The sequence below is a fragment of the Choloepus didactylus genome, chromosome 2 (genome assembly GCF_015220235.1).
Source record: "Choloepus didactylus isolate mChoDid1 chromosome 2, mChoDid1.pri, whole genome shotgun sequence".
NCBI lineage: Eukaryota > Metazoa > Chordata > Mammalia > Pilosa > Megalonychidae > Choloepus > Choloepus didactylus.
This window is the reverse complement of record NC_051308.1, coordinates 205,583,675-205,607,858: the sequence shown is the minus strand read 5'-3', so window position 1 is coordinate 205,607,858 and position 24,184 is coordinate 205,583,675. Positions and strand designations below refer to the sequence as shown.

The 24,184-nt window shown below is 41.0% G+C and overlaps 1 protein-coding gene across 1 annotated transcript; it reads right to left on the bottom strand.

Annotated features, from left to right (window-relative positions):
• Positions 1-22,785: 22,785 nt before the first annotated feature.
• LOC119519560 (olfactory receptor 2A12-like) lies at positions 22,786-23,745 on the bottom strand. Its single transcript, XM_037817266.1, has one exon. The coding sequence runs from the start codon at positions 23,728-23,730 to the stop codon at positions 22,786-22,788; it is 945 nt and encodes a 314-aa protein (XP_037673194.1). The 5' UTR covers positions 23,731-23,745.
• Positions 23,746-24,184: the final 439 nt, after the last annotated feature.

Sequence of the window (24,184 nt, the reverse complement as noted above, 5' to 3'; positions counted from 1 at the left end):
TACAGGAGACAGAGGTCAAAACCTGAGACCTGTGCAGAGTGACAGGTAAGATCAGACTATCACTTAAAGCTATGACCCCCAAAGGTGATACTTTCAATGAGTGAACCAGAAAAAACAAACCTGCCCCACCAAATGATATGGTGGGGATACTTGTCTGTTTGGGTCTTAGCTTTGGGTAAGGCATAAAACAAAATGATAAATCCCTTGAAGATTTCTATACATAAGCCCACACTTACATAGGTTTGGATTTGGAAGTTATAATACCTATACCAGCCTACTCCAGAAATTTAAGTTAAAACCCAACTCCAGAATTAGGGTCCCAGTTTGGTTTTGTCCTCAAGATCATGGAAAAATAAAATTCTCTGTAGAGGAAACAACTTTTAAACCCACACCTCAAACAATGCTACAATAAAGACCTAAGTAACAGGAGGTCATAATTTAAAAACCACTAAACATATAAGAAAGTAAACTACCATGAGCAAGAGTCACAAAGAAAAAAACTACAAAATGAAACATATACAGATTGCAGATATTGGAATTATCATATAGAAAAAATAAAATAACTATATTTAATATGTTTAAAGCTTTGAAAACATGATGAAGGAAAAGTTTCAAAATTTTAGGTCTGATTTCAAAGTGAACTAAAGAGAACTTTTAGAAGTAAAAAAAAAAACATAAGAAATGAAATTTAAAACACAAAAGATAAATTTAACAGGAGGTTAGACTTAATTGAAAAGGGAGTTTGCAAACTGGAAGACAGAGCTGGAAAAATTGCATAGAAACAAAGAAATGAAAAATAAGAAAAGAACTTAAGAGCTGTGTAGGGTGGAGGGAGAAGGCCCAGTATGAATCCAATTTGGCATTTCAGGAGAAAATAGATAGAATGGGGAAAACGCAATACTTGAAGAAATTACCGAGAATTTTTCAGAACTGATTAAAGACATAAAACAACAGATAAAGGAATTCCAATAAATTCCCAATCTGGGTAAGTAAAAAGAAATCCACACCTGGAACAGAAAAATACAGATGATCTTAAAAGCAGCCAGGAAAAAAAGACTACCTATGAAGGACTAAAAGTTAAAGTTATAGCTGGCTTCTCAATAGCAACAATATTGTTCAGAATACAATGGAATAATACTTGCAAAGTGCTAAGAGAAAATAATAATAACAACCTAAAATTCCAGATCCTGCAAAACTTTCTTTTATTAACAAGGATGAAATAAAGATGTTTTCAGGCAGTAGAAACTGACAGGTTTTACTACAACAGACCCTTACTAAACAGATCCTTTCTAAAAGGTGTGCTTTAGAAAGAATGAGTAATTCTAGAAGGAAAGTATGAGATATAAGAAGATACAGTGAACAAATAAAATAGTAAGCATGTGGTAAAATCTCAACAAATACTAGCTGTGTAAAACAATAATAATTATGATGAATCTTTAGTGTTAAAATTTTGAGATAGAAACAAAATCCTGGACAAGATTCACCTATAAGTCAGAGAGAGGGTGATTGGAAATAAACTGTCCATATAAAGTATACTGTATCCCAGGAAACAGAAATAACACAGTACAGTCAATAGTAAGATAAAAATGGAAAGTTACTTAACTTCAAAGATTAAAAACTATGCAGCCATTACCTACCCATTTATTGGTAAGAGAGCCCTATAATGTTGAGGATGGCAATGTGCCAGTTCAAAAACCATACTTCCAGATTCTCTTGCAGATAACCATGGCCAACAAAATGTAAACCAAAGTTAGTGAGTGGAGCATCTAGAAAATCTCTTTAAAGAAGACTGACACATCTGGGAAGGATTCCCCTTTTGTCCCTTTCCTTTTCCCTTCTTTATGAAGATGATTAGAGTTCTAGCAATCATTCTGTGACTAGGAGATGGCATCCATCTCAAAATATTAGAAAAAGAATAATAGAATAAAAATAAGAAAAGCAGAAGTAAGAATTTAATAAAGATATTAGGAATTTATTAATTAGGAAGAAAAGCAACAGCAAAACTAATAAATAAATATGTGAGCTTTTAAAACTAACAAATATAAAATATATAAGTAATTAGCAACTTTATTCAAGGAAAAAAAGTAGAGCGCACAAGTGTATATTGTAAAAAATAAGAATGTGGAAATAACAAGAACAGAGGCATTAAAAGAATAATACCAGACAGTTTACTCAGCTATATGCAAATAATCTTGAAGTAATGGATGAAACAGATTATTTTATTCAGAAGATGAAAATTAACAAAACTGACCCTATAAGACAGAGAAAAATTTAAATACACCAATAATATTAAGAAAAGTAGATAAAGTTGTTAATGCCCAACACCTCCCCCCAAAGCATCAAATATTAATGTTTTTACAGAAGAATTCTACCAAAGCTTTAGAAATAGATAATTCCAAGGCTATCTAAACTGTACCAGAGTGGAGAGGAACAATAAACAATAATAGCACCAAAAATAGGGTAATAACTATTATAAATAAGGTTTTTGAAAAAAAGTCATGAGAATACTGTGCCGGTTTGAATGTATTGTGTCCCCCAAATGCCATTATCTTTGCAGTCTTGTGTGGGGCAGAAGTTTTGGTGTTGGTTAGATTTGCTTGGAGTGTGCCCCACCCAGCTGTCGGTGATAATTTTGATGAGATGTTCCCATGGAGGCGTGGCCCCACCCATTCGGGGTGGGCCTTGATTGGTGGAGCTATATAAATGAGCTGACTCAAAGAGAGAAAAGAGAGTGCAGCTGGTAATGATGTTTTGAAGAGAAGCAAGCTTGCTAGAAAGGAACGTCCTGGGAGAAAGCCGTTTTGAGGCCGGAGCTTTGGAGCAGATGCCAGCTGCCTTCCTAGCTAACAGAGGTTTTCCGGAGGCCATTGGCCATCCTCCGGTGAAGGTGCCCGGTTGCTGATGTGTTGCCTTGGATGCTTTGTGGCCTTAAGACTGTAACTGTGTAGCGAAATAAACCCCCATTTTATAAAAGCCTATCCATCTCTGGTGTTTTGCATTCTGCAGCATTAGGAAACTAAGACAGATTTTGGTACCAGAGAAGTGGGGTGCTTTTGCTGCTGAGTTTGCAAATACCAAACATGTTGGAACGGCTTTTTAAATGGATAATGGGGAATTTCTGGAAGAGTTGCGAGGAGCTTGACAGAAAAGGCCAAAACTGCTTTAAAGAGACTATTTATGGAAATATGGACTCTAAAGATACTTCTGATGAGGCCCTGAGCAGAAATGATGAATACGTTGTTGTAAACTGGAAGACAGGTGAACCTTGTTTTAAAGTGGCAGAGAATTTGGCAAAATTGAGTCCTGGTGTCAGATGGAAGGAAGAATTTAAAAGTGACAACCTGGAGTACTTAGCTGAGGAGATCTCCAGACTACGTGTGGAGGACGTAACCTGGCTTCTCCTTGCAGCTTATAGTAAAATGCGAGCAGAAAGAGATAAACTTAGAACTGAACTCTTGGGTTCAAAGAGACCAGAAGCTGAAAATTACGAGCTTCCAGGGGGTGGAATCCCAGAAGCTACAGCCCAACGTGAGGATGTAACTGAACATGGAACCCAGCCGCCATTTCAGTACAAGCCAAGATTGGAGATGGAATTATCCAGACAGGATTTGTGGAAACTCCTATTGTCTGATGGCTTTGACTCCTGTGTGCTTCATGCAAAGCCAACAGAATTTTGCGAGAACTTTATAGACAGAGCAGCTGCCAGTCTGAACTGGAGGAGACAGACAAGGAACAAATTGCAGGAAAAATTTCTTCAAACACAGAGCCATGGAGGTTGAGGTCTGGAGTCAAGAGGCCTTGGGCTGGGAGAGTGGAGCAGCCCACACGCATGGAAAGGGTGAGTTTGCCCCGGAGGTCGAGGGTGGGCATTCCACCTCGATGCTCTGGAAGAGTTTTGCCACCCGAGGTCCCAAAGAGGGTGGAGCACATTCCCAGGGAATTGGGGAGAGCCTGGCTGCCACCACACTGTTCTGAAGGGGTTGAGCGTGTGCCCCGGAGATGGAAGGGAATCCGGGAGCAGCCCCGATGTTTGAGGAGGGTGGGGCCGAGAAGGTGGTCTCCCCAATGTGTGGGTATGTTGGAGCACTCACCTAAGCGTTTGGAGAGGAAAGGGCTGCCGAAAAGGCCCTTAGGAAGGGTTAGGCTTCCACTCTCTCAAGCCCCAAGGATGCAACATTGTTCTGTAAATGACTCTCAGACTTTGAAATCTAATGGAGTTTGTCCTGCAGGTTTTAAGAACTGTTTTGCTCCTGTTAACCCTGTTTTCCTTACTGTTTCTCCTTATGGCAGTGGAAATGTTTATCCTATGAATGTCTGTCCTTTGTATATTGGAAGCATATAACTTGTTCTAAGTCCACAGATCCAAGCTAAAGGAAAAGTATGCCTTGGGACTGACCACGCCTAAATTGATTTTGATGGGATTTTGTACTTGACTATTGTTACTGAGATGATGTAAGTTTTTGTGGTATTGTGATGGAATGAATGTATTTTTTATTTGGAAAGATAATGTCATTTTGGGTTCCAGGGGGTGGAATGTGCTGGTTTGAATGTATTGTGTCCCCCAAATGCCATTATCTTTGTAGTCTTGTGTGGGGCAGAAGTTTTGGTGTTGGTTAGATTTGCTTGGAGTGTGCCCCACCCAGCTGTCGGTGATAATTTTGATGAGATGTTCCCATGGAGGTGTGGCCCCACCCATTTGGGGTGGGCCTTGATCGGTGGAGCTATATAAATGAGCTGACTCAAAGAGGAAAGAGAGTGCAGCTGGGAGTGATGTTTTGAAGAGGAGCAAGCTTGCTAGAGAGGAACATCCTGGGAGAAAGCCGTTTTGAGGCCGGAGCTTTGGAGCAGATGCCAGCTGCCTTCCTAGCTAACAGAGGTTTTCCGGAGGCCATTGGCCATCCTCCGGTGAGGGTACCCGATTGCTGATGTGTTACCTTGGATGCTTTGTGGCCTTAAGACTGTAACTGTGTAGTGAAATAAACCCCCATTTTATAAAAGCCCATCCATCTCTGGTGTTTTGCATTCTGCAGCATTAGCAAACTAGGACAGCCACCATGCATTCTGGGCCTTTAGACCACTCAGGAAATTGCAGGAGATGTTACTCTCCTACCATGTCCCTCAAGTACTCTCTGCTGAGAAAGCGTAACATTTTGCTCACATTGAAGGAGAAGTGCTTAAAAGAATTCTGTTGTTAACCACAGAGCATATATTGAATGCTACATTCAGAACTGAAAGACAATAAACTAATAACTGACACAGTACATCCCTTTGGCTACTCAGCTTCCATATGAACCCTTCTTTGAACATTCAAACTCCCTTACAACACACAAACAACTCTCTATTTCTACATGATAAGATGCATCTATCCTTATTACAAGTGAAATTTTCACTCTTCCCCAGAATGAGAAGATGCATGGCCCCAACACTCACTGTATCCATCACAGGCTAGAGTAATTACTCCTCAAATTCAGTTAGAATCTCACTGAATAGTCTATTATTTAAAGAAAAAATTACAAATGTAACCTCTAATAACTCGTGTGTAAAATAATCTTTTACATGTTATGAGAAAGAATAAAATTATTAGTATCTACAAATAAACATATGCATGCTAAAAACATGGAGAAATTATGTAAAGCTATTTTATTCCTTTATTTGATCATGATGTCATAATTGATATCTATGGCTTCCTCTTTCTACTACCATTTCCATATTTCCCTTGTCCTCAGTCAGAACCTCTAGTTGCTCTAGATTATTTATACCTGAAAGGCCTCAGTCCTTAGTCAGTGTCTTTTTTTTTTTTTTTTTTGGTTACTGTAGTTTTCTGTTAATCTTCATTATTGTGCATAAAAATACAAAGAGTTGCCACCAGAGTTCCAGACACAGACATCTTTGCCTTTGTATTAGGGCTATCTATGGAAACAGAACCAAAAGGAGATATCTGTATATTTGATATTTTATAAAAGCATCTCATGCAACTGTGGGGATGCACAAGTTTGAATTTCAAAGAGCAGGATGCCTGAGTCCAAATTCCATAGGGCAGGATGCATGAGTCCAATTTCATAGGGCAGGCAGCAAGCTGGGAAAACCAATAGAAGTCTTTGATGAGCTCCCTAAGAGATGCTGGCTGCCTGAAGAAGAAATGGAAGTTTTCTGTCTTCTCCCTTAAAAGTCTTCAACTGATTGGATTAATCAGTTAATCCAGCTGATTGAATTCTCTCACTGCAGAAGACATGCTCTTCATGCAGTCAAGTGACTGATGATTTAATAAACCAGCCTTCTGGCTTATTAACCTGCCACAAATGTCCTTGCAGTAATGGTTACACCAGTGCTTGCTTGACCAGACACCTGGGCACCATCACCTGGCCAAGTTGATTTATGAGCCTAACCATCAGAGCCTCCATTTCACAGCAGCACCCCAATTTTGCCTTAGTGATCAGAATCAAAATCACTTTAGCCAATAGATTAGTTACTTATCTTTTCTGTTAGTCCAATGGTGTAGTCTTAAATACCCAGGTGGAAATCTCATCTTGCAATTCAGAGGAAACATTGATTTGTCCAGTGGTGGAAGATTTCCAAGCCAGCAGAGCTAAAAGTTGCTGGAACAGAGTACAAATATTCTCTGAGTTATTGGATGAAAGAGTGAGAGGAGCCATCACACTTCCATCGTTTCATTACTGGACCCATGTATTCTGACTATAGGGAAAACGGAACCATACAATGGTCTCAGATTCAAAGCATAAACATTTTTTTCAATGTTATTACCCAATTAGAGCAATAACTGAGTCTTTATCAGCCATTACACTATTTGATTTGGGTAGCCACTTCTGGGTGATGGAGTATTAGGTAAGACCCATTAATTTCATTGACATGAGCCCATAATTGCACTAACAATGCTGATCCTCCATTCTGGCACTCTACACAGCATTGCTTCAGATCAAGGAAATCATTTCTCTGTAAAAGAAGTGCAGCTATGGGCTTATGCTAGGGAAAGCTTTACAGAGAGAGAAAGCAAATCCATTTATAGAGCATGTATCTATCCCAGTGAGGATAAATCTTTCCCTTCTCCATGATGGAAGAGGTCAAATATAATCAACCTGCCACTGGTGGTAGGCTGGTTGCCCAAGGAAATGGTGCCACACTGGGGACTTAATGTTGGTCTCTGCAGTTTGAAGATTAGATACTCCTCATTAGCGGTAACAAAGTCCTCCTTGGTAAGGGGAAGTACATGTTTTTGAGCTCATATGTAGCCTCCATCCCTGCCACCATGGTCATTTCTTTCATGGCCATTGGTCAAAAATTAGGGTGGCTGGGGAAAGAGACTTATTAACATGCACAAGTGTTTCACTTTGTCCATCTATTTCTTAAGTCTCCTCTGCAATGGACTTCCTTTGGTGGACATTCACATGGGCCACAAATATCTTCACAGTCTATGTCCATTCTAAGAGGACCATCCATATACTTCCTTCCCCTCTCCCAAACTTCTTTATCACTAGGATTCCAATCTTGTTCCTTCCAAGCCCCTGGCCATCCAGCCAAACCTTTATGAACTGCTTATTAATCAGTATAGATCTGTATTTCTGGCCACTTCTCATTCTAGATAAAGTGGGCAACAAAATGTGCTGCTCAAAGTTATGCCCACTGGGAGGATTTTCCTTCATCACTGTCCTTCAAAGTCATCTCTGAATGGGAATTTAGGGCTGCAGCTGTCCACCCATCAGTAATAAACCAGGCTCAAGTTTGTTCTTTCTCAGTTACTCATAAAAAGCACCCCAGGAAGCCATATGCTTGGATTGAAGCCATGTGCTTGGATTGAAGGACAGAGGGCAATTCAACAGGACTTTGAGTCTGAGACACATGCTTATGCAATTTACTTGTTCCTTCCAGATCTATCCAAGCTCAGTCCCTTATATACCATCTCTATTTAATAATAGATTGCTGCTGCACATGCCAAGCCTTTAGCTTGGATATGAAAACACCCAGTTCATGATGGGAAACTCAGGTCACATGGTCATCTGATGTCCCATGGTTAAGCATTCAGTTTCTACCAAAGCCCAGTAGCAAACCAGAAGCTATTTTTCAAAAGGAGATTAGATACATTCAGAAGAGGGCACATATTTGCTCCAAAAATCCTAGAGGTCTTCACTGTGAGTCTCCCATTGGTGCTTGCCAGAGGATTTATACAGGATCCTAATTGGGCACAGACACTTTGTGCCTGTGCAATTGCCCTTTTGCCTTTTCAAAAGCACCCTGTTGGGAGGTATCCCATTCCCAAGGATGGACTTTCCTAATCAAAACATACAAAGGTTTTACCATTTGGGCTAAGTAAAGAACAAATAGTATCCAATACCCCAACAACTCCAAGAAAGCCATTAGTTCTTTTGGCATTTGTGGTGTGGGGAAACATTGCATCTTTTCAATTACAGCAGAAGGTATAGTTTTTGTCATACCCAACCATACAACACCCAAGAATTTGACAGAGAAGCCCAGGCCTTGAAGTTTGTCATGACTGACTGCCCATCCCTGACTCTCAAGGTGAGCTAGCAATGAGGCTGAGGCTTCTGTTAATTCTGAAAAAGGGTTACTGTTTAATATGACATTATCATATAGTGAAATAGAGTTACACTTGTGGGACTTTTCCACTTAGCCAAATCCTTTGCCATGAGAGCATGGCAGATGATTGGACTATATATATAACCTTGGGGAAGCATGGTAAAAGTCCATTGTTGGCCTCCCCAAGAGAAGGCAAATGCAGACTGGCTTGATTTTTCTTGGGAGATACTAAAGAAAGCATCAGCAAAATCGAATACAAAATGATGTTGACACAATTGAGTAATAAACCAGCGAAGTCCAGGAGTGCAGCATACTATGGTGCTGTTACTTTGCTCAACCCTTGATAATCTACTGTCATGTGCTACATTCCATCAGGCTTCCACACTGGCCATACAGGACTGTTGGAAGGGCTATGGGTGGATATTATTACCCCTACCCACTGCAACTCTTTGATGGTGGCTGAGATTTCTTGGTGCCCTACAGAAGTTTACAGTTTTGTATCCATGACCCTCCAAGGCAGGGGACCATTTTGTCTGCCCCTTTAAGACCTCTTTGATCACTCTACACCAGAGGCAGAATTCCTCTATAGTTATCTGCAATGTGGCATTCTGTAGATCAATTCCTAAAATGTTTTCTGGTACAGGGGAAATACATACCATATACACTTGGGGGGGGGGGCGTACCAATCTCCCAGTTTGTAAAGTTAGACTGTGTCACTTTGTCTGGATCATTGTTCCCCAATTGCCATCTAAATCCAATACTGGCCCATGGAATCAGGCTACTTTCCCATAGATTGAGGCACATCTGGCTCCCATATCTACTAGTGATAACACTTGCTACTGGTTAGTAGGGGACGAGTAAATGGTTAATTCTACATGTGGCCTCCAATCCTGGGGGTCCCCGGCTATTTTTCACACCCAGAGATCTCAACCTCCCCCCTACAGAAGAGGGAAAGGGCTTGTCACACCTCTTGCAGAGGAGCAGAGGGCTCCCAGACTGAGGCTTTGAATGGTGGTTTCTTTCCTGATTTTCTTGCTCCTTTGGATGCTTGGGAGTTCATTTTAGTAAATCCTTTGTCCTTAAGCAGTTTGCTCCATAGTTTTACCAGGACTGAATTAGGTTGCTATCTATAGTGCCTATCTTTGTGCCTGCAGCAATGAGATATGCCCACACCTGCTTGCAGGATACCCAATTAGGTCTGTAATGCCCCAGGGAGCCTTTCCCATTGCCCTCACTCTCTCCCCTTTTATCTGCAGGCTCTCTGACTCTCCAAGGTCAGCTATAGCCTAAGCAGCAAGGGAATCAGGCTGTCCTACTAGCAGACTTGGCATAGACATGAGAGGCCCATAGTAAAGGTTGGGGGCAGTATGCAATACCATGTCTTTCATTCCTGCTTCAGTGTCAGGACTTAGGAAAGCCACAGCATAAATGGCATGTTTCATTCCCCCTTAAAAATGTCTTATAACTCCTCAATATTTTGCCAATGGAGGGGTATTGTGTGATATATCCCATTCATTAGGCCATGCAGCCTTATATCCACCAATCAGCCATACCAATAAAGAGGCAGTTTTCACATTAACTGAAGTAGCATACAAGCATGGTTGTAGTGAAGAGTGGGTTTTAATAGATGCTGTGCTAGTTTGAATCTATTATGTCCCTCACAAAAGTCATGATCTTTAATGCAATCTTGTGGGGGCTGACTTATTTGTCTTTTGATTAGGGTGGGACATTTGATTAGTTGTGACCACACCCATTCCCAGTGGGTCTTAATTAGATCACTGTAATTCTTTAAAAGAGCTCAAGAAAAGAAGTTGCTCAGAGAAGCTGAGAGACATTTCAGAGAGAAGCTAAGATATGTAATCCAGAGTTTGCCCTTGGGAGAAGCTAAGAGCCAACACAGACCCAGATGCTTGGAGACACTGGGAGATGCAGACAGAAGGATGTTTGGAGATGCTAAGCTAAGAGACAAAGACCAGAGTTTGCCTTGGAGAAGCTAAGAGAGGACTTCCAGATGCTTAGACAGAAATGCCCTAGGAGAACCAAACAGAAATCTGAGAGAAGCTAAGAGAGACAGAAGCCCAGAGACGTTTTGGAGAAAGCCATTTTGAAATGCAATCTGGAAGCCAAGGACCAGCAGATGCCAACCACATGCCTTCCCAGCTGATGAGATGATCTTGAAGCCGTTGGTCTTCCTTCAGTGAAGGTATCCTTTTGTTGAAACCCTAGTTTGGACACTTGTATGGCCTTAGAACTATTAATTTGTAAACTAATAAATTCCCTTTATAAAAACCAATCCATTTCTGGTATTTTGCATAACAGCAGCTTTAGCAAACTGGAACAAGCACCAGTCAATCTACTTATCTCCACTCCAGAAAGCATTATCCCCTCTGCTCCAGTATCCCATAGCCTCAGAAGCCAATTAGGTGGAGACTACCTAGTTTTTTGTCTATACCACTGCCCTAAATCATCCAATTCAGCAGTGGTATAGTCTTTCAAAGTAACATGTAATTTCTGTTCAGGAGGTAGGAATCGTTGAACCCCAGGGGGTTGATCTTGTGATGCCTTTCATTTCTGTTGTATTATGGGTCATACCCGTTGGGGCTCTTCATTCTCTTCTACCTCCCATTCTTGGGTTCCCAAACTTTGGGATCCCATCCCAGAGTAGTCAAAATCCTCCAGATTCCAGCCCAAGGCAACTTACAACATTTGACTCAGGCATATCTGCATGCCAGAGTCTCTAACTGATCATCTACTTGAAGAAGGTGATCAATCAGAAAGTCCTTCATTTCCTCCTGGGCAGGCCACATATCTCTTTCTAGTTTTACTTTATCTTCTAAATGGTGTGCAGTAGCTTTTGCCACTTGCTCTGCCTTGGTAGCCATCCACAAGGCTCCAAACAGGGACCATCCTATGGCTGCCACTATCTGATGGCCTCTTTTAGTTGTCCTATCTGTTGAAAAACACTTAGCAACTGGAATTTTCAGGGCATCCCCATACTCATGTGGCACTCCCCATTCAATCAAGAGGGCAGTCATCCTTCCCCATATGGAATTGGTGACTTGAAAATTTCTAACCCTATCCAGATAATGTGCTCTGAGATTAGGGCCAGAAGCAGTTCTATCAGGGTCTGTCCTCCCTGTGCTTCTGGAAAGTGAGTTCCCAGAGAACAGGGTGACATATGATGGTTTAAACTAACAACGCTTTGCTAAGGAGTGTGTGGCTGAACATGTATCCAGCCAGCTATCTCTGAGGGAGTCAGGATTGGAAAAGCAGTTATCCGGGAAGAATCTGTGGAAAGTTCTTTTTCTGATGGTTTGGGTCCCCCTTGAACTGCACACAAAGCCAACAAGGTTTTTGAGAAATTTGTATGAACAGAAGCACTGTGAGCTTTGGCTCAAAGGGACAGAGAAGGGATGAATTGAAGGAAGAATTACTTCCAGGGCAGAACTATGGATACAGAAGTCTGGACCTAAAAGATATCCTCATGCCAAGATAGAGGAATCTGCCTTGCATTTGGAGAGGGCAGGCCATCTGCCCCTGTGCTTGGAGGGGCAAGCCTGCTGCTCCAATGTTTAGGGAGAGTTCAGGCACCACCCCAAAGCTCAGAGAGTAGAGTTTATGCCCAGGTGTTTGGGGAGAGTTTGGCCCCATCCCAACACTTGGAAAGAGTGGGGCTAGGTCCCAGCATTCAGGGAAAGTATGGCGATTTCCACCAGCTCTTGGTAAGTGTGGAGCTGCTGCTCCAGCAAGAATGGAAGACAAAGCATTAAGCCACACAGTTGGCTCTCAGACCTTAAAATCTAATGGAGTTGGCCTTGTTTGAACTTGCTTGGGATTTATGACCCCTGTTTTCCTTCCAATTTCCCACCTCTGGAATGGGAATGTTTCTTCTATGCCTATCCCACCATTGTATTTTGAAACAGATAACTTGTTTGCTAAGTTTCACAGGTCCACAGTCAGAGAGGAATTTTGTCCCAGGAGGAACCACACCCATAATTATTTTGATGAGACTTTGTACTTAGAATTATTTTTTAAATGACTTAAGCATTTGGGGATATTGTGATGGATGAATGGATTTTACATGTCAGAAGAATATGTCTTGGGCATCCAGAGGACAGATTGTGATAGGTTGAATTATGTACTCCAATTTATACATGTTCTTAATCTTAATCCACAGTCCTGAAGCTATGAACACACTGTAAATAGGATCTTTTGAAGATGTTATTTAGTTAAGGTATGGGCCTTAATTAAATCTGCATTACTGGAGTCTTTTTAAGCAGAAGAAATTCAGACATATAGAGATAGACAGCAGCTAATAAAGGGGGGGGGGTGATTATCTAATAAGAACTAACAAGATATTGAAGCTGTTCCTAATGATATGGAAATGCTCAGGTGTGACAATGGTTCATTAATTTTCTTTTGGTATGGTAGGAGTATATTGGAAGAAATGAAGTTATTTCAGGATATTTCTTTTTCCCATTGCCTTGTTTGGAAATTTTTTTTTACTTGATAAATACAGTAATTTTTAAAATAAAAAAAAAAGAAATTCAGACATAGTCAGAGAAAGGCACAGGGAGGAGCCAGAAGCCAGAAGTCAACAGAATCCTGAAGAGAAAGGAGAGGACATTGCCATGCGATGGGAGGCACACCAAGAAACCCCAAGGACTGCTGGCAGCCAGCAACAAAATATTACAGATTTTAGGGAGAAGCATTGCCTTAGTGGTGCCTCAATTTTGGACTTCTAGCCTCAAAACTGTGAGCCAATAAATTCTAATTGTTTAAGCCAAGCCATTGTGTGGTATTTCTCATAGCAGCCTGAGAAACTAAGACAAGCATGCTGGTTTTTTATCCTAATTATAGGTCTAAGGGCAACAGAGGGCCATTGTGACAGATCAGGCAGAGAAAGAGCATCCTCTTCAATATCATCTGCCCCAAATGAGGTTATCACAGTGTTTTCAAGCACTAGAAGGCAAGTCTCTTCAGACACTGAATGGCAAGATACTTCTATGGTAAGGACGGCTCAGAATTAGGGGTTGAAGACTGTCAGTTTCATCTGGCTTTGACTAAAGGTTTCAGGATTCCATTTTTTTCCCAGTCAGTGCCTTAACTTTCACATGAGAAATTTGGAGAGTCTGTGAAATCAACTGTTGTTGGAATTCATTAACCTTCACAATCAAATTTTGTTTGGTTTTCAGCAATAACATCCCTGTGGTCACAAGAAAAATAAAAGATTCTTTTATTGTTGGCATGGAAGCTCTTTGGTTCTCAGACCATGACTTTAGCTGCAGATTAATGGGTCTGAGCTTGTCATTTTCTCTATGTAAGTTGCTCAAGAGAACTCAAAAGAATCTCTCCCATACCAGAGTCCCTTTAGTCATCATCACTTCCATAACAGTCAAGCATATCATCCACTTAAGTTCTCAAAGCATGCACTTTAGTTGGTATGTCATCACAAACAACCGCAGGTGATAGTTTGCTTAAATGTGATGCTGCTGCATGCCATATATTATAACATCCCATTTCTCAGGAGGGCCTTTTACTATATTGGACAAACTCCGTGTTCTAGCCCACTCAACCTCTGGTGACAAATATACTAATATTCCCCAGAATCCTACTTTTTCTTTGTTCCAGTTCTCCACAAGGCCTTAACAGGCAATCTACACATGTTTTTATGAATTTACTTACTTCACCCATTCTATTTCTATTAATAATCTTGATATTTCCCATTGTTCTATACAAAAGGTATTCTGATGGATGATGTGATCGCCACAAGATGTTTTTACATATGATAGCTTATTAAATCTACACTAACTTGAAAGGTAGATTTACAAAAGTTTTATTTTTTAAATTCTGGCTTTCAAATAATTTTAGACTGACAAAAAATTCAAAAGTAGTATGCAGAATTCCCATGTACACTTCATGCAGCTTCCTCTAATGTTAACATCTTACAAAACCATATTACAATTAACCAAATGAGGAAATTAACATTGAGAAAACACTATTAACTAATATAAAAGCCTTATTTAAAATCTACAAGCTATCCCACATGGCACTTTGCTTGTCTAAGATCCAATCCAGGATCCTATATTCTGTTTAATTATCATGTCTTCTTAGTCTTTTCCAATTGGGGATGATTTCTCAGTTTTCCTTTGTCTTTCACAACCTTGACACCTTCGAAGATCAATGGACAGTTATGTTTCAGAATGTCTCTCAATGTTGGTTTGTTTGATATTTCCTCATGAGTATATTGAGGTTATGCATTTTTGGAAAGAATAGCACAGAGGTCATGTCCTTCCTGTCTGAGTGCATAATATCAAGAGGTGTCTCATATCAACATATTAACTTTATTCATTTGATTAAAGCAATGTTTGACAGTTTCTTTCCTATAGAGTTACTATTTTCTCTTAGTAATTAATAAGTGTCTTATAAGTTGATACTTTGAAGCTCTGAAAATATACCATTACTTGTCATTCTTTCATTCAGTAATATTGGCATTGATCAATGAATGTTGCCTGCAAAAATTATTGCTCTTGTGAAAAGTTATTTTTTATTTCCATAATTCCTTCTTCATTTACCAATTGTAATTCTACTAAAAGGAAGGGTTCTCCCTCCTCCTCCAATTATCTATTTATTTGATTATTCATTTCTATCCATAAGGACATTTGGTTATTATCTTACTATATAGCTTATAATTCATTATTATCACTATTTGTTTTTTTGTTTAAATTGTCCAAGATTTGGCATTGAGAATTACTTTGATTAAGGCTCATGTTTTCTTTTGATGTCCTTTTTCTTTGCCACAAGTTCTTCCAGGTTAATTTTGTATTTCCTCTGCCCCAACACTGGAATCAACCATTTCTTCATGGAGCCCTGATTCCTTGTACTGGAGAACAGTATATAGAAACCAAGTTCTGAGTGCTATGTGTGCTCATTGCTATTGGGGTGTGCTTGCTTAAACAGAGCTAAGAAATATATGTGTATATACTAACCCATACATACAGGCAACTATGTCTATTTCTATAAATCTATCTGAATATATATCAAACCACATATATCTACATATAATGAAAACCACAAGTTCATACTGATGCTTGATTCTACTCCAACACTATGAGATTTTTCTAGGCCTTCCCCTTCCTTGTTTGCAGCTCCTATCTCTCACAAAGAGAAATTGGACCCTCATTATCCTTGATCTATTTACTTATATGTTGTATTCTAGTATACCCATAAAGCAGTTTCAGATTTAGTAACCCTTTACATACCACTTTATGAAGCAAGTTTACTAACTAAAGTACAGTATTTGCATACAGTTCTACCTGTATACTAGATTTGTTATGACTGATGAAAGTATATTATTATAATTGTACTATTAACTGTAGTCCATGGTTTATATTAGTGTTCCCTGTTTGTGTTGTACAGTCCCATTTTTTAATATTTTTATTCTTGCAATAAATATGGAACTTAAAATTTGCCCTTTTCCCACATTTAAATATATAATTCAGTGCTGTTAATTACTTTCACAGTGTTGTGCTAACATCACCACTATCTATTAACAAAACTTTTCCATCACATCAAGCCATATTTTTAATTTTCACCAATCTCATAGATGAAAAATGGTTTCTCAAAGTTCCTTTAATCTGCATCTCTCTATTATAAGTCGGTTTAACTATATTTTGTATGTTAAAGGCCATTTATATTTTTTTTAGTGTGATTGACTCTTCATGTCTTTTTCCCATTTATCCCTTGATTTTTAAGAAGTCTGTACATATTAGGGATATTAGCTCTTTGTCTATGATATGAGCAGCCTTGCCATCTTCTGATATTAGTAGAAATGCCTCTAGTATTCTCCATTAAGTATGATACTGGCTTTAGAGCTAAGGTAGTTAGTGACAGACTTAGACATAGATGTAGATATAGATGTAGATATAGACAGAGACAGAGATAAAATCATCTTAAGAAAGTACCCCTCAATTCCTATTTTTGCATGTGTTTTTAGAAGGAATGGGTGCTGAATTTTGTTGAAGGCTTTTTTAGCCTCTCAGGAGATAATAATATCATTTTTTCTTTTATTTATTAATATGGTATAAATAATCATGCTTCCTAATATTAAACCAATTTTGAATTCATGGATTAAATCACAGTTGGTCATTGTGTATTCTTTATGCTCTTCTAGGGTCTTCTTGATGTCCTTTATATCCTGTTCCATGCTCTTCTTGATGTCCTTTATATCCCGTGCCACGGTCTCATCGTTCATCTTTAGTTCTTTAATTAGTTGCTCTAAGTACTGTATTTCTTCTGATCTTTTGATTTGGGTGCTTGGGCTTGGGTTATCCATATCTTCTGGTTTTTTCATATGCTTTAAAATTTTCTGTTGTTTTGGCCTCTTGGCATTTGCTTAACTTGGTAGGGTTCTTTTAGGATTTGTAGACCAATTGAAATCCTTATCTCTAATTTGTCAGGTCTGCAGCTTCGTGGAGTACACTTTCTGTGACTAACCAGCAGGTGGCGTCTGTGAGCCACCTGTTCCCCTCAAGCCAGTTCTCCCCCACTTTGCCTCTGTGGTGAGTGGGGGAGTAAGTCTTGTGGTGTACAGTTGGTGTACCAAGCTTGCGTGCGTAGTTGGTGTTGCCCGCCCTGTATAAGGGGCATGTGTCTAGGCGGTCAGGGAGGGGGGCGGCTCTAACAACCAAATCTCCCTGGTGTTCCTGGAGTTTTAAAGCTGCTGCAATAGTCTAATCCTTCAGTTCAGTCCTGCCACGGTTTGTCTCCGCCACTAACCCACAAGTCCTTGGTATTGGCATGTGGCCCCTGAGACTTGTGAATGGGTCCCTCTTCCAGGCCTTGCACACCCTGGTCCTCTGTTGAGGGATGACTGTGCTATGTCACAGGTGAGTGCCGTCCCCCCAGAGTGGTTCTGGGCTGCCGGTCTGTGTAGGGAGGCTCCCAGTCTGCTGAAAGGATGTCTGAATGGGGCTTGTTGATTCCCACTGCTCCACCTTCCCAAGTCTGGGACAACCAGCTGAGGGTGCAGGGAAGGCTAATGTCCACGCCCAATTTTGTGGTGTATGCGTGTTATTTGAAGCACTTCCGTCACACTGGGTTGTGTGGGGCAGCTCTGGGCTATGGGGCCGGTGACGGGCAGGAGTGTTTCCTGTCCGCCAGGATGATGGCTGTGAGAGGATGCCCCCTTTTCTTGGGAAGTTGTGGTGTTCAGTGAATTTTCTCAGCCACTGGATTATTGCCTTTCGTCTCAGAGCTCTCAGTTCTGCTCTTGTCTTGACCTGCCCAAATTGCAAGTCTTTGAGGCTTTCTGTATTGGGCTTCTTAGAGTAATTGTTTTAGAAAATGAAAAAAAGATTAAAAAAAAAAAAAGGGCCCTCCCGGCAGATCTAACGCGTTATTGAAATGCTAAGAGACAAAGCAATTAGGGCTATTAAGGAAAGATCCAGGGGGCAGAGAGATCAGTTTTTCTTTGGGTTTTGCAAATGAGCCTGCAGGGCCTGAGCTCTGCCCTTCCCCTTTCTATGTTCACCAGAACTCCAAAAAGCATCCGCTTTTATTTTTGACTTTGTCTTGTTGTTTTTTTTGCTATGCCTGTCTCCTCTCTGCTGGGCTGGCTGCTCTCAGATTCTCTGGTGTCTGGTCTCAGTCTATCTATGGTTGGAGTTTGGATCAGTAGAATGAGTTTCCGATAAGAGCTGCCACTGCAGTTCTCCCTTCTCCTTCCCGGAGCTGACAGCCCCTCCTCCCACAGGACTGAGCCTGGCAGGGAGGGGCGCGGGTCCCCTGGCCGCAAAAACTTACAGATTTCGCTGATCTCAGCAGTTCCACGTTTTCATGAGTGTTGTATGAAGTATGCCCAAAGTCAGATTGCTCTGCGGTGTCCAGTCCACGCAGTTCCTGGCTTTCTACCTACTTCCCTGGAGGAGTACTAAAACATACACCTCACCAATCCACCATCTTGCCCCGCCTCCCGGTCATTGTGTATTATTTTTAGCGTGGTGTTGGACTCTGTTTACTAACATGTTACTGACTCTTTTTTGGCATTGATATATGTGAATGATATTGGGCTGTAATTTTTGTTTTTTGAATTGTCTTCATCATATTTAGATATCAAAATTTAAATTGTCAGTATTACTTCATAAAAGGAATTAGGATATTTTCACTCATTTTCAATGTTCTCAAACAATTGATAGTGCATGGAGACTATCTGGATTTTGAAGGTTGAGTAGAATTTTCCAGTGAATCCATCTGGACTATGTTGATTGTTTCTTTTCTTATTTCTTTGTTTGGCTGGCTGCCTGCAAGTTGGAAGGGTGGGGCTGGAGGAAGTGATTAATGTCTTAATAACTTTCTCTATTTATCTTAGTCTCCAATGGAAATAAATCTATTTAAACTTTCTATATACATGGGGGTTAATTTTTGTAATCTATATTTCACCATAGAATTGTCCATTTCATCCAAGTTTTCCTATTTATTTACATCAACCTCTGCAAAGTACTCTCATGATTTTTTTTTAAAGATTTTCTCTATTTCAATGGTTTACAACAGTATCCACTTTAAAGAAGAAAACTGAGGCTTGGGGAACCTAAGTTTCTTACACAAGAGCAAACAGCCAATAATAAGTGGAGTGCTCTTATCAGTCTGCTAAAGATGGAATTTGGAGATCATGGAGAAATAGGACCAAAGAGAACAGAATTTGGAGAGACAGACATTTCAGATCAGTACTAGACTGCTTCTCCTGAATGACTGACCTGTGTCCCATCAGACTTAGGAAACTGCTGCCCCACTCTGTCCCCATTTTCTTTGATCAAGGAAATATTGGGGAAAAAGGAAAAAAAAAAAAAAAGATGGTGTTCCAAGTCTACAGAATATTTAATTAACAAAAATAAATTTTAAACCCACCCTGAAGTGCACTTACAAAAGCCATAAGGACAGGGCTGCAATTTCTCTCATCAGAGACACAGGACCAGGTGTGGCTTGCCTTGGTGGACAAGTAGCAGACAATTGGCTCCCATCAGTGAACTGTAGGGAAACAGAGCTGGCTATAAAGGTGGCTTTAAACCTTGACATCATTGTTGGTTGTTCCCTGTTCCATCAGCAAATCCAAGCCCCCAAGTGTTCTCCCATTTGTCATCATGTCTTTCAGCATTCTCCCACTCACTTCCACTATCCTAATCTAGTAACTTCCCATACTATGCTCAGGTCTCCCCAACTAAGTGCTCTTCTTCAATCTAACCTATCCATCAATTCCCCCAAACCATTCTTCAGAAAATAATGTCTCACCATCTCTTGTCCACCCTACCACCAACCCATGGGCTTAAAAAAAAATAGGTTGTTCATCACCTTCTAGATATACTCTAATCACATCCTCCATTTCATAGCCTTACAATCTGTCCTAGGAGAGACACAAATAAAATCTCATCATGCTTTCACTTACAAGACTCACCTCTCCACTAACATGATCACTGAACTTCTAGTTGGAAGGGCAACCAGGGGTACCCTCCACTTCCTGGAGAGAACCCCAACAACTGAGAAGATCCCAACCCCACCCCCAATTACCATGCAACTCCCTTCCTCACTAAGCCAGAACAGGAAGCTCTCATCACTTGGCGGCCCCTTCCACCAGCCCCATAGTCCCCTACCAACTGCCCCCAGATGGAGAAGGGGACATCCCTGCAGCCCATTAGACCCTTCACCTTCGGTCTCAAGCTCTCTGGAGCTGCTTTGTGTACCAGTGCCTGTAGCCCCCTGGTGCAGCTGTACCCACCCACCCAACTCTAAGTCTTGAAAAGTCCTGTTAAATCACTGAGTAATTTCTTCACGGTCATACTACAAAGTCCAAATTTTCACCCAACTACTATAGGTGAAATCTTTATGTCTCCAGACCTTAGAACTCACTAGTCATTTGTTATCTCCAGACTCCCATTCCTCATTAATCACTCTGTACATCCCGTTTTGTCCAACTCTCCACTTCTCTTCCCCTTCCCCATTTCTTTCTCTCTTTGTAATTTAAAATCTAGCAACAAAATCAGCAACACTTTCTAACACCTTGAACTTCCTTTTTGAATGTTCTTTCTTCCCTTTAACATTATTAAGTGGTTCCAACCTGGAATTCTCCCTAGGGACAACACATCCACTGTAGCTCTCTAAAGGGGAGGTTGTTTATTCTCACAAACCTCAAGTTGGATAGTGGTGCAGCTACATCCTTAACCCCCTACCATAACTCCATTGCCCCATCCCTTCTCCAAAACTCCTGGCTGTTCACTGCAGTTTTCTACTACATCGTGTTCACTTCCTCTCATTCATTAAACACAGTAGCAACTGGCCAAGTGTTCTCCATTCCAACTCCAGCCATTAATCTTAATGGCCTTAGTTACAACATATAGACCATTCTAACCCCCAACCTCTGAGTTCCCTGACCTTTGCAGCCCCACTGACTTTATTCCCACCCCCTTTCTGGCCAACCTCCCCTGAATTATACCCCCACTGGGGCTTATCAGCCCTAAAGCTGACCACTTTCCAATCAGATCCAAACATTCCACTGTAGGACCTCTAGCCTATTTTTTTCCAGCTTATTTACTCAAATCCCTCAATCCTGGGAAAGGGGGAGAGAAGAAAAGCATTTGATCTCATAAAGGAAAACCTACTTTACAAGAGTGGATAGTTAAGGCCTTGCTGAAGAATTAAGATTTCAACCTCTCATTCTACTGATGGAAGAAGAAGGTCTCTGACCTCATGGTTCGTACAACTTCCGTCACCTCCTAACTAAGTGACCATTTACTAGATGCAGTCCTAAGTACTTCACAAATATATCTCTTGTATAACTCCAACATCTCCATGAGGAAGTTATTTGTAAATTCATTTCATTATGAGAAATCTGAGGCTCAGTAATGTGAAGAGATTTGGCCGATTCACAAAAGATGTACATGGCTGAGCAGGGATTCAAACCAAGGTTTTCTGACTCCAAAGTCTGTGTTTTCTCCACTGCATTCCCTGATTGTATTGGCTTTTGAACAAATTTCAGCACTTGGGTCATCATATTATACTTTCATAACTATAGATTCTCCACATATCTCTTGGTTTCCACAGTGTCTGGCACTAGCTGGGCCATAACAGATGCTCAAGAAATGCTGGAAGTGAATTAGTTCATCCCAAGGCCTCTGGGCCATCAGAGAGGCCTGGAATTAATGTGGGTGTACATGCCAGTAGTTTTAAGAGTTCATATGTCATTTTGGTCCCTTGAAAAAATAAGAGTCACTGCTAGGGGTGCTGCCCATACGGTCTACAGATGGGACATATACACATACATCGACTTACTCATTAATGATTTGCTTATTCTTCTTATGTTTGACAGAAGATTTTCAACAAACTCATTACATTTGAGTCTCACACACTATACCTTCTTCACTTACTGTGGCAGAGAATTTTAGAGACACAAAAGGCCTTGGAGATCATTGCATTCAGTGCTCCTTTTATAGATGAGTAAAGTGAGGTCCAGTGAGAGGAAGTTAAATTGCCCAAAGTCACACAGCAAGTTCACAAGGTTGGGGCTAGAACCCAGCTCACTTAACATCAAGCCCTGTGTCCTTTCCACAATGCAGTACAGAATATGCCACATTAGCCCCATGAACCACATTCATTCCACAAGCAAGTCAGATCCATGGATTGGATTGGTTTCATACACCACTGGTTTAATTTTCCATTTGGGGACAGATATTTATTGTATACATATTCCACTTTAATTGCCTACATCACCTTGAACCGTCTAGTGTTTCCATGTACCATGTCATCTACATTAATGTGTTTCATGCTGTTTACATTGTGGTAGATTATATCAATATCCCCCAAAATTCCTGCCATCCCTATAGAGGGACTATACATCCCTGCTCATTGCCATTTGGTGTGAATTATTACACTGCAGGAAGAAAATACTTCCTGCTTCATTGCCATCAGTCTTGACCATGTGACTTGCTTTGCCCAATGAGATGTGAGCAAAGAAAAATGCTTCTGAGCAGAAGCTTTAAGAAAAATCATTTTTTTGGCTGTGGTTCCTTCCCCTCTGTTCTTTGTTATTACACCACAATGTAGTAAGGTGATAAAGACAGACATGTTGGTTCCATGTACTAAACTATTTCCACCTACAAAGTACTACGTTGGATCAGATGCATGATCTTGGTTGCATGCATTGGGTATTGGGCCTTCTAACCCAGGCCTCTCCATGTTCTCAGTTGATCAGGCCACCCTACCATGCCTCATCACCTTGAGAAAGGCCACCTTGATGTCGTTGTTCCTCAGGCTGTAGACCACAGGGTTAAGCAGAGCAGTGAAGACATTGTAAAAGAATGACGTCAGCTTGTCATGCTCAGGGGAGTATCTGGAGTTGGGTCTCATGTAGATGTAGGTGGCTGGAGCATAGAAGAATGTGACCACAGTCAGGTGGGAAGCACAGGTAGAGAAGGCCTTGCAACGACCCTGGGTGGACTTGATCTTGAGAATGGCCAGGGCAATACGTGTGTAGGAGGCAACAATGAGGGAGATTGGGGCAAGAAGCACAAAGAAACTGATGACCATGTCCACCATCTCAATGACATGGGTATCCATGCAAGCCAAGGTCCGTACTGAGGGGCCTTCACAGAAGTAGTGGTTGATGGTGTTGGGCCCACAGTAGGGTAGACTCATGGTGAAGGAGGTATGGATCAGAGACAAGAAGAAACCACAGGTCCAGGTCCCACCTGCCAGCCGCATGCACAGATCCCAGGTAAGGATAACAGTATAATGCAGTGGGTAGCAAATAGCCACATATCGGTCATAGGCCATGACCACAAAGAAGATGGCCTCAGTCACACCCAGGGCACAAAACACATACATCTGCAGCCAACAATGAACAAAGGAGATGGTCTTGGAGGCAGCAAGAAGATGCACCAGCATTTGGGGTATAGTGGTCGTGACATAGCCCATGTCCAGCAGGGAGAGAATAGAGAGGAAGAAGTACATGGGAGTGTGGAGATGTGAGTCCAGGCAGACCAGGGTGATGATGAGCCCATTTCCCAGAACTGAGCTCAGATAGAGGAGAAGGAAGACAACGAAGAGTATCCCATTGGATGTTGGGTCACTAGAGAAGCCAAGGAGGATAAATTCAGTAACCCAGCTTTGATTCTGCCCTGGAAGCATCCACATGGTGGGGCCTGTAAGAGAATCATGCTTATATAAATGTCACTAAAGTGTGATAGCCTGGCAAGGATGTCCGCTCTGGAGGCAAGTTGGTTTGAATTTTAATTCTGACCCCACTACTCATCTGCTGTGTAATCTTAAACAAGTTGCTTAACCTCTCTGATCCTCAGTCTCCTTATCCATAAAATGTGGTTAACAATACCCACCAGTGGTAGGGTGAATTATGTGTTCCAACAAAGACATGTTCTTAATGTTAATCCAGGTTCCTGTGGATGTGAACTCATTTGTAAATAAGATCTTCTAAGACCCTATTTAGGTCTGGCCAAACTGAATGAGGATTGACCTCACTATGTGTGCTGGTTTGAATGTATTGTGTCCCCCAAATGCCATTATCTTTGTGGTCTTCTGGGGCAGATGTTTTTGGTGCTGGTTAGATTTGCTTGGAATGTGCCCCACCCAG

What these genes read in the sequence shown, in the direction of transcription:
- LOC119519560 (XM_037817266.1), bottom strand. Translation starts at nt 23,730, where the DNA reads ATGTGGATGCTTCCAGGGCAGAATCAAAGCTGGGTTACTGAATTTATC.